Genomic DNA, 10,459 nt, shown 5'->3' with positions numbered 1-10,459 from the left:
ACCAGCAGTAGGCACCAGCAGTAGGCACCAGCAGTAGGCACCAGCAGTAGGCACCAGCAGTAGGCACCAGCAGTAGGTAACATTGAACCACAGGGGGGCACTGTTGCCCCTCACACATCAACGCCAGTCGTGGCGTCACCAGGTCTTATCTCCTGGTCATTCTTCTGCTTGTGGCGAAACTCTTCTAGAAATATGCACTGCAGAAGCCTCTACTTCTGTTTCTATCCCTCCAGTCCATCCACTGTATACATTACAACTTAAACAGGAAAGGAGTAAGGATTTTGACCGAGGTCTGACACTTGAGTTGATAGAGTATGAATCTTCTATGAATTATTATTATAATTTTAATTATTATATGCATAAAGTAGAGAATCCTCTACAGTGGGGTCTACTCTGCTGCAAGGAGAAGCTTGGGTTTGGACACTTTGCGCCACCTTGACTGGTTTCTCCATCATCACTTGGGTGGAGAACTGCTGGACGGAGGGGTTAGGGTGGGGTCCCACCTGAAGGTGTCTCTGGGTGGGGTCTCTGGGTGGGGTCTCTAGGGGGGGTCCACCTGAAGGTGTCTCTGGGGACAGCAGTCCCAACGCCACCTGAGCCTCCTCTCGTCAGATGCTTCATTCACTATTTATCTTGTTGCTACACGATATCCACCCGTCAACAACAGCTGTCTGTTCCATGTGTGTGTGTGTGTCTGTGTGCGTGTGCGTGTGCGTGTGTGTGTGTGTGTGTGTGTGCGGTTGTGTGTGCGGTTGTGTGTGTGTGTGTGTGTGTGTGTGTGTGTGTGTGTGTGTGTGTGTGTGTGTGTGTGTGTGTATCTGTGTGTGTGTGTGCATGCGTTTGTATCTAATCATTCCGCCATAGCCTACAGTAGGGTATGAAATATATTATATATATAATATAATCTAGGGTTAGATTATATATATATATATAATATATATATATATATATATAATATATATATATAATATATATATATATATATATATATATATATATTTATATAATATATATATATATATGTATGCATATATAGGACCGATGGACCGCCCACCTGAACCCACGTGTCTTCTTCTCCTCCAATGGGAAGTATCCGCCAGCTCGCATCCATTTTGTGCGCTCATGATAAGAGACACAGGTTTGGCTTAGCGGCGCTGAGCTGTCGCGAGAGGATGGCTCGGACTTGATAAATTGAGTTCTCGCGAGAGGACGGCTCGGATTTGATAACAGAGCTCTCGCGAGAGCACGGCGGGGCCTCGATCAGAGCATCTGGACGGAGCTCTCGCGAGAGGACGGCCGGGCCTGGATAAGAGTATCTGGTCGGACCTGTTGCTCCCCAGTTCCGTGTTGTGCAATGGACGGGTGAGTTCAGCGACACAGAGCTATAACATCTGTATCTTTAATGTGTCTCTAATGTATCCGCAGGGGCGTTCATCTGGACCAACAGGATAGTTATAATAGTGATTAGAGTGCTAATAACAGTGGTAATAACAGTGGTAATAGGAGTGGTGGGAGTGGATCCGGTCTCTTCTCTTCCTCTTCCTGCTGCAGGACTCTTCTCTCTGGATGTGAGTCTCCTTCTCTGATCATCTAAACCTGTCGACTAGTGCTTGACCCAGCCGGGTGCATGTTCTTTAGGTCCGGGTGGATGTGTGTGTGTGTGTGTGTGTGTGTGTGTGTGTGTGTGTGTGTGTGTGTGTGTGTGTGTGTGTGTGTGTGTGTGTGTGTGTGTGTGGTTGTGTGTGCCTAGTGTGTGTGTTGTGGATGTAGTGTTGGGGGTAGTGCATGTCTTAACCACACCCCTGCTGACTGGATTCCAGTGCAGGTTTACTGGTTTAATCCCAGCTCCCTCAAATCGAGGTTATTAGGACGCCCTGCATGTGTGTGTGTGTGTGTGTGGGGGGGGGGGGGGGGGGGGGCTGTGCGGGGCTGTGTGAATGTGTTGGGTGTATGTGTGTTTGTATGTGTGTGTGTGGCGTGCGTGCAGGCATGCGTGTGTTAGAGTTAGGGTTAGAGACGCCTCAGGGTTAGAGTTAGAGTTAGGGTTAGGGTTAGAGACGCCTCAGGGTTAGAGTTAGAGTTAGGGTTAGGGTTAGAGACGCCTCAGGGTTAGAGTTAGAGTTAGGGTTAGAGACGCCTCAGGGTTAGAGTTAGAGTTAGGGTTAGGGTTAGAGACGCCTCAGGGTTAGAGTTAGAGTTAGGGTTAGGGTTAGAGACGCCTCAGGGTTAGAGTTAGAGTTAGGGTTAGAGACGCCTCAGGGTTAGAGTTAGAGTTAGGGTTAGAGACGCCTCAGGGTTAGAGTTAGAGTTAGGGTTAGAGACGCCTCAGGGTTAGAGTTAGGGTTAGGGTTAGAGACGCCTCAGGGTTAGAGTTAGGGTTAGGGTTAGGGTTAGAGACGCCTCAGGGTTAGGGTTAGGGTTAGGGTTAGAGACGCCTCAGGGTTAGAGTTAGAGTTAGAGTTAGGGTTAGAGACGCCTCAGGGTTAGAGTTAGAGTTAGGGTTAGGGTTAGAGACGCCTCAGGGTTAGAGTTAGAGTTAGGGTTAGGGTTAGAGACGCCTCAGGGTTAGAGTTAGAGTTAGGGTTAGGGACGCCTCAGGGTTAGAGTTAGAGTTAGGGTTAGAGACGCCTCAGGGTTAGAGTTAGAGTTAGGGTTAGGGTTAGAGACGCCTCAGGGTTAGAGTTAGAGTTAGGGTTAGGGTTAGAGACGCCTCAGGGTTAGAGTTAGGGTTAGGGTTAGGGTTAGAGACGCCTCAGGGTTAGAGTTAGGGTTAGGGTTAGAGACGCCTCAGGGTTAGAGTTAGGGTTAGGGTTAGGGTTAGAGACGCCTCAGGGTTAGAGTTAGAGTTAGGGTTAGGGTTAGAGACGCCTCAGGGTTAGAGTTAGGGTTAGGGTTAGGAGACGCCTCGGGGCCTCGCTGGCCCCCCAGGGCCCTGCTAGGTGGCTTAGGGTTGGTTAGTTGGTTAGTGACTCATGCTGCAGGTAACTTGTGGGGGAGATTCAAAGTTGTTAGGGTCTGTTAGTTAGTGATGGGTGGGTCTGTTAGTTAGTGAAGGTGAGTCTGTTAGTTAGTGAAGGTTGGTCTGTTGTTAGTGACGGGTGGGTCTGTTGGTTAGTTAGTGACGGTGGGTCTGTTAGTTAGTGACGGTGGGTCTGTTAGTTAGTGACGGGTGGGTCTGTTGGTTAGTTAGTGACGGTGGGTCTGTTAGTTAGTGACGGGTGGGTCTGTTAGTTAGTGAAGGTTGGTCTGTTGTTAGTGACGGGTGGGTCTGTTGGTTAGTGACGGTGGGTCTGTTAGTTAGTGACGGGTGGGTCTGTTGGTTAGTTAGTGACGGTGGGTCTGTTAGTTAGTGACGGGTGGGTCTGTTAGTTAGTGACGGGTGGGTCTGTTGGTTAGTGAAGGTTGGTCTGTTAGTTAGTGACGGGTGGGTCTGTTGGTTAGTGACGGTGGGTCTGTTGGTTAGTGAAGGTTGGTCTGTTAGTTAGTGACGGTGGGTCTGTTGGTTAGTGACGGGTGGGTCTGTTGGTTAGTTAGTGACGGTGGGTCTGTTGGTTAGTTAGTGACGGGTGGGTCTGTTAGTTAGTGACGGTGGGTCTGTTAGTTAGTGACGGTGGGTCTGTTAGTTAGTGACGGGTGGGTCTGTTAGTTAGTGACGGGTGGGTCTGTTAGTTAGTGACGGGTGGGTCTGTTGGTTAGTGAAGGTTGGTCTGTTAGTTAGTGACGGTGGGTCTGTTGGTTAGTGACGGTGGGTCTGTTAGTTAGTGACGGTGGGTCTGTTGGTTAGTTAGTGACGGTGGGTCTGTTAGTTAGTGAAGATGAGTCTGTTAGTTAGTGACGGTGGGTCTGTTAGTTAGTGACGGGTGGGTCTGTTAGTTAGTGACGGTGGGTCTGTTAGTTAGTGAAGGTTGGTCTGTTAGTTAGTGACGGTGGGTCTGTTAGTTAGTGACGGGTGGGTCTGTTAGTTAGTGACGGGTGGGTCTGTTAGTTAGTGACGGTGGGTCTGTTGGTTAGTGAAGGTTGGTCTGTTAGTTAGTGACGGTGGGTCTGTTAGTTAGTGACGGGTGGGTCTGTTGGTTAGTTAGTGACGGTGGGTCTGTTAGTTAGTGACGGGTGGGTCTGTTGGTTAGTGAAGGTTGGTCTGTTAGTTAGTGACGGGTGGGTCTGTTGGTTAGTTAGTGACGGTGGGTCTGTTAGTTAGTGACGGGTGGGTCTGTTAGTTAGTGACGGGTGAGTCTGTTGGTTAGTGAAGGTTGGTCTGTTAGTTAGTGACGGGTGGGTCTGTTGGTTAGTGACGGGTGGGTCTGTTGGTTAGTGAAGTTGGGTCTGTTGTTAGTAGGGGTGTGACGATACACTCAGCTCACGAGACGAGACGAGACACGATATTCGGTTCACGAGATCGAGACGAGACGAGATTTTAAGAAAACTACGATGACAAAATATATGACTGGACCAACAGACTTTTATTTAACCGAGTTGCACATGCATTTTGAAATGTTTTATTATAACTCTTAACATTCATGAAATTGAAACTAAAACTAAAATGTATAAAAGTTGAAGTAAAATAAATTAAATTAAATAATTCTCTTTTTTTTCAAGTGCAAACAATATTATGTGCAAAACCAAATCAAAGTTCTACTCCATCAATACAGAGTGCAAATAGTGCAAACAGATTCTGACCAAGTATGTCACTGACAACTAGGTATTGTCCGTGTCTTATCAGTCACTCTACTGCCATTCATAATTTCCGCCGGGTACCCAAAATGCTGCCAAACAAATCATTTAAAAGTGGCGGGGGCATCTTCGACGGGCGCATTTCCACTGCAGGGTGCGGAACGGATCGGATCGCAAAGGTGCGGGTCGGATCGCGTTTCCACCGCCAAAAGTGGGCGTGACCCGGACTTTGCCGTACCCGTTCCGACCCCATTCTAGGGACTCCTCCGTTGCGGTACCCAAAACGAGACCAGACGCCTGAAAGGGTACCCTGGAATTCTAGCTACACCCCCCCTCCGTTGATTGGTCGACAGAATCGTCACTTCCGGGTGACGCGGGGATAAAAACAAACAAACAAACAGTAGCCTCAAGGTATTATTCTTTACAATTAACATGTCGCGTAAAAAGCTTGCTTGGGCGAACAAGGAGGTGGAGACGTTCGTCTGCATTCTTGCGGAGGAAGACGTTGTTTACGATGTTTACGTAGCTGCCGCGGCGATTGACATCCGGCCTACCACCAAGGGTACTGTCGGCAGTGGAAACGCGACCTCGGAACTGAGCTGGGCTATACTGCCCCCTCCCTACCGCCCCTTTGCGATCCGATCCGTTCCGCACCCTGCAGTGGAAACGCGGCATAAGGGTATTTTCCGACGTCATTCTGGCTGCCTATGGCTGCTTCCCCTGCTTCCCCTCCTTCTCCTCCTCTTCTTCTTTTCCTTCTCCTACGTAAGGTTCTGGCAGGCTAGACGTATCAAAGCCGCATTACTGCCCCTACAGGCCACAAATAGAAGTTTGGATAGCTCAGAAATCTCGCGAGACAGATTTTTAACGCGACGGGTAATATCGTCGAGTTTAATCTCGCGAGATCTCGTGGCACGAGATCTCGTCACACCCCTAGTTGTTAGTGACGGGTGGGTCTGTTGTTAGTGACGGGTCGGTCTGTTGTTAGTGACCAGTGTGTCTGTTGGGTGGTTAGTGGGTTGGTTATTGACCGGCCTGCTTCTGTCTGGTAGAACGTGGTCGCTCGGCTTCAGGGTGAGGATTGACTCACATGAAGGCTGTGACTCCTCCCACCTGTTGAATGACATGGTCCCTATACAGCCTGTGGTCCTCACTGTGAGGGTTAGGGTTAGGGTTAGAAGGTAGGGTTAGAAGGTCCTCACTGTGAGGGTTAGGGTTAGGGTTAGAAGGTCCTCACTGTGAGGGTTAGGGTTAGGGTTAGAAGGTCCTCACTGTGAGTGTGTGAGGGTTAGGGTAAGAAGGTAGGGTTAGAGCAGGGGTTCTCTAAGTTTTGACAGCTGAGGGGCCAATTTAGGAACACAAAATTTGACTGAGGGCCGCCAAAGGAAAGGCGGGAAACGCTGTCAGCATTCCAGTGGTGAAAAAAGCATTGCACCGTGGACCTCTGGGAGTGAGGTCTAAATCATTAACTGAGGTTCATCCTTTCAAAGTAATGTACAGTCGGATTAAAACGAATACATGTAACAGGATTTGATTGAAAGCTAGAGAGAGTCGACTTTCCTCTTCATATTTATTATTTTTTGTTTAAATTAAAGGTTGGGGTATGGGATTTGTGAAACGCCAGCAGATTTTGAAAACACACAACTCAAATGCTCCTACCCCCTCTCCTTCAACGCTGACTCTGACTCCACCCATTCCAAGTACATGGACGCGCAATCATAATAATAATCAATTTTATTTGAGGGTGTTTTCATAGCACTCAAGGACACCTAACAGGGCAGTGTTAAAAAAATCAAATAAAATCAACAAAAATAAAAAAAACATAAGATACATTGAAACAATTTACACAAGTGAGGTGAAATGGGTGGGAGACAATGAATTAGATCGAAAATGTCTGTTTAAAAAGATGTGTTTTTAGACGGGACTTAAAAGTGGAAAAGTGGAATCATGCACGAGCAAACAGATGCGCGAGAGCGAGCCATTAGCTAGTTAGCTAGCTCCAGTAGCTACCGCAGGATAACAACAAACAGAAGCTTGCTCTGGGTCACGAGCTTTGAGTACGTGCACGAAGGGGTCACGCGCGGGGGGAGGGGGAGTGCAGTACGACCGTTTGATTGACGTACTTACTGTCCAATGCCACTCGGTGGGTCTGGAAATCATTGGCTGGAGTTTTTCGAGCCCTGCCCGTTCCACAGATGATTGACTTGTTTAATTTCCATGTCAGTACTTCTAACTCAGTGTCTGTAAGTGGGTTATAATAAGGATTTCAAGTAATTTTGCAAAAATGGCCTAAAAAGAGAATTCCATACCCAACCTTTAATATTGATTCAATAATAAAAATATATATATTATTATTTATTTATTTTACTTACATCTGTAAGTCATTGCGGGCCGCCAGGAATGTTTCTGCGGGCCGCCATTGGCCGCACTTTGAGAACCAATGGGTTAGAAGGTCCTCACTTTGAGTGTGTTAGGGTTAGGGTTAGAAGGTCTTCACTGTGAGTGTGTGAGGGTTAGGGTTAGAAGGTCTTCACTGTGAGTGTGTTAGGGTTAGGGTTAGAAGGTCTTCACTGTGAGTGTGTGAGGGTTAGGGTTAGAAGGTTAGGGTTAGAAGGTAGGGTTAGAAGGTCTTCACTGTGAGTGTGTGAGGGTTAGGGTTAGAAGGTCTTCACTGTGAGTGTGTGAGGGTTAGGGTTAGAAGGTTAGGGTTAGAAGGTTAGGGTTAGAAGGTTAGGGTTCAAAGGTTTGTGTTAGAAGGTCTTCACTGTGAGTGTGTGAGGGTTAGGGTTAGAAGGTCTTCACTGTGAGTGTGTGAGGGTTAGGGTTAGAAGGTCTTCACTGTGAGTGTGTGAGGGTTAGGGTTAGAAGGTTAGGGTTAGAAGGTAGGGTTAGAAGGTCTTCACTGTGAGTGTGTGAGGGTTAGGGTTAGAAGGTTAGGGTTCGAAGGTCTTCACTGTGAGTGTGTGAGGGTTAGGGTTAGAAGGTTAGGGTTCAAAGGTTTGTGTTAGAAGGTTAGGGTTAGAAGGTTTGTGTTAGAAGGTTAGGGTTAGAAGGTAGGGTTAGAAGGTCTTCACTGTGAGTGTGTGAGGGTTAGGGTTAGAAGGTTAGGGTTCGAAGGTCTTCACTGTGAGTGTGTGAGGGTTAGGGTTAGAAGGTTAGGGTTCAAAGGTTTGTGTTAGAAGGTTAGGGTTCAAAGGTTTGTGTTAGAAGGTTAGGGTTAGAAGGTTTGTGTTAGAAGGTTAGGGTTAGAAGGTAGGGTTAGAAGGTCTTCACTGTTCACCTACTAACTCCGTTCTCTGTCTGCAGCGGCCTTCCCCTCGATATCACAGCTGGTACCAAGGTAGGCTCACACTTAACTATACTATAACTATACTGTACCTATATTATAACTAGTCTATTACTATACTGTAACTATACTATAACTATGGCTATACTGTAACTACACTATAACTATACTATACCTATTACTATATTGTAACTACTATAACTATACTATACTATAACTATTACTATATTGTAACTATACTATACCTATTACTATATTGTAACTACTATAACTATGCTATACTATAACTATTACTATATTGTAACTATACTATACCTATTACTATATTGTAACTACTATAACTATACTATACTATAACTATTACTATATTGTAACTATACTATACCTATTACTATATTGTAACTACTATAACTATACTATACTATAACTATTACTATATTGTAACTATACTATACCTATTACTATATTGTAACTACTATAACTATACTATACTATAACTATTACTATATTGTAACTATACTATACCTATTACTATATTGTAACTACTATAACTATACTATAACTATTACTATATTGTAACTATACTATACCTATTACTATATTGTAACTACTATAACTATACTATACTATAACTATTACTAAATTGTAACTATACTATAACTATACTTTACTGTAACTACACTATAACTAAAGTATACTGTAACAATACTACTATACTGTAACTATTACTATGACTATACTATAATGTAACAATACTATACTATTACTACACTGTACTATAAATATACTATAACTATACTATAACTACACTAACTATACTATAGCTTTACTTTACTGTAACTTTACTATTACTACACAATACTATAACTATACTATACTATAATTAAACTATAACTATACTATACTATAACTATACTATTACTATACTTTACTAAACTATAACTATACTATATCTATACTATACACCATATTACATTTTGTACAACCGTAGACTTCTACTTTACTATACTACACCACTAATAAAATGTATTTTGTGTGCTACCTATTATGTTAGTCTGAGGAGGGTTAGTAAGTGGTTCACGTTATGTTCTGGTTAGTCTCAGGTGGGTTAGTGAGTAGTTCTGGATATGTTCTTGTTTGTCTAAGGTTGGTTAGTTAGTAGTTCTGGTTATGTTCTGGTTAGTCTCAGGTGGGTTAGTTCGTAGTTCTGGTTATGTTCTTGTTAGTCTAAGGTGGGTTTGTTAATAGTTCTAGTTATGTTCTGGTTAGTCTGAGGTGGGTTAGTTAGTAGTTATGTTCTGGTTAGCAGTGTCTCTGGTGTGGTTGATTGAACGGACAGTTTGGAATCTAGTTTGTCACATTCTAATGCTAATGCTAATGCACAGTGCTACACAATGCTCTCCCTGCACATCTCCCCTGCTTGTAACTGTTGCTAAGGAACGGCTAATTATGGGCTGGCTTTGAGGAATGCTCATCAAGGCATTCCAGGCTTCAGGGCCTTCACTGCTGTTGTCCTATGGTGTGTTCCAGATGCCTCTGGCACCAGCGTTCCGAGTTGCAAGTGGGGAAATCTCCCAGCTTTCTTGTGGCATTTCACGGAGGCACGCCCCCTTTTGGTCGGACCCCCTCGGAATCCTGAGAGTAGACCGAGTTCAGTGAGGCGACTCCACATCCAAAATGGCTGCGCCCATAAAGATGTTTATTTTCTTTGTATTTGTACCACGTTGCTCATTTTAATTTCGATTTTAAATGCTCTTACACAATTGATGACATTGCTACTATATCCCAGTCACCAATTTATGCATTGCACGGTTTTGCTGTGCGTGCAATAAAATGTAAAGTTATGTTGTTTGTTTTCAAGCTGGTTTGCTAAAGAGGCTAATGTAGCTAACGATAAACAACGAATGACATGACGCAATCACAAAGACGAACGGAAACGCTATAAATGCTACGAGACAGGTAATTGCGTCACAAGTGCAACTCGGAAGGCTGGTGTCCGTGGCATCTGCAACACTCCACTAGTGTGGCCCCTCCCCGCACGCCGGGCATTCTGGGAAACAGAGTTCCAGAGTATGTTCAGCAGGTTGATGTCGAACATCACAGCGATAGAACTGTGGAATAACACATCAAACGCAACACTCACACGACTGTGTGTGTGTGTGTGTCCCTGGTGTCAGTGTGCGGATCGGATTGAACTATATATATATATATATATAACTATCTCTATGTATACATATATATATATATATATATATAACTATCTATACACGGGAGTTGTAGTCCGTAACTGTAGTCTGTAGTCCGTAGCTCAGGTTTCCGTGTGTTAGCACTGAACAGGCTCTGATGGGGGAGGGAGGCGGGGGCCATGGCGACGTGGATGAGCGTGTTCCTGGGTGGTGTTTACCCCCGGCTGAGGGTGTCTGGTGACAGTGTGGAGCCGGTTGGATCACTATTGTAGGAGAACACTTAGCACGTTAAGGGGAGCCCTGTAGCGCGCTAAGG

At 45.0% G+C, this 10,459-nt stretch overlaps 1 protein-coding gene and 1 long non-coding RNA gene across 6 annotated transcripts in view; both read left to right on the top strand.

Annotated features, from left to right (window-relative positions):
• The first annotated feature begins 1,239 nt into the window (after positions 1 to 1,239).
• ptbp1b (polypyrimidine tract binding protein 1b) overlaps positions 1,240 to 10,459 on the top strand; it is a 22,811-nt gene continuing 13,591 nt past the window's right edge. Inside the window, exons 1-3 of one of the 5 annotated variants that reach the window (XM_060067239.1) lie at positions 1,288 to 1,568; positions 7,978 to 8,011; positions 9,488 to 9,607. In XM_060067239.1, the coding sequence (XP_059923222.1) occupies positions 9,488 to 9,607 (120 nt within the window). In that variant the 5' untranslated portion in view covers positions 1,288 to 1,568; positions 7,978 to 8,011. Of the gene's footprint in view, positions 1,569 to 7,977; positions 8,012 to 9,487; positions 9,608 to 10,459 lie in introns of all 5 variants that reach the window. The other 4 variants (XM_060067238.1, XM_060067240.1, XM_060067241.1 and 1 more) reach the window with 4 other exon arrangements.
• LOC132469348 (uncharacterized) lies at positions 3,202 to 7,670 on the top strand. Its single transcript, XR_009528412.1, has 3 exons — positions 3,202 to 3,278; positions 5,638 to 7,372; positions 7,466 to 7,670. It is a non-coding gene; the product is annotated as an uncharacterized LOC132469348 (long non-coding RNA).

Source organism: Gadus macrocephalus, chromosome 12, assembly GCF_031168955.1.
Source record: "Gadus macrocephalus chromosome 12, ASM3116895v1".
NCBI lineage: Eukaryota > Metazoa > Chordata > Actinopteri > Gadiformes > Gadidae > Gadus > Gadus macrocephalus.
This window is presented reverse-complemented; position numbering and strand designations above follow the sequence as displayed.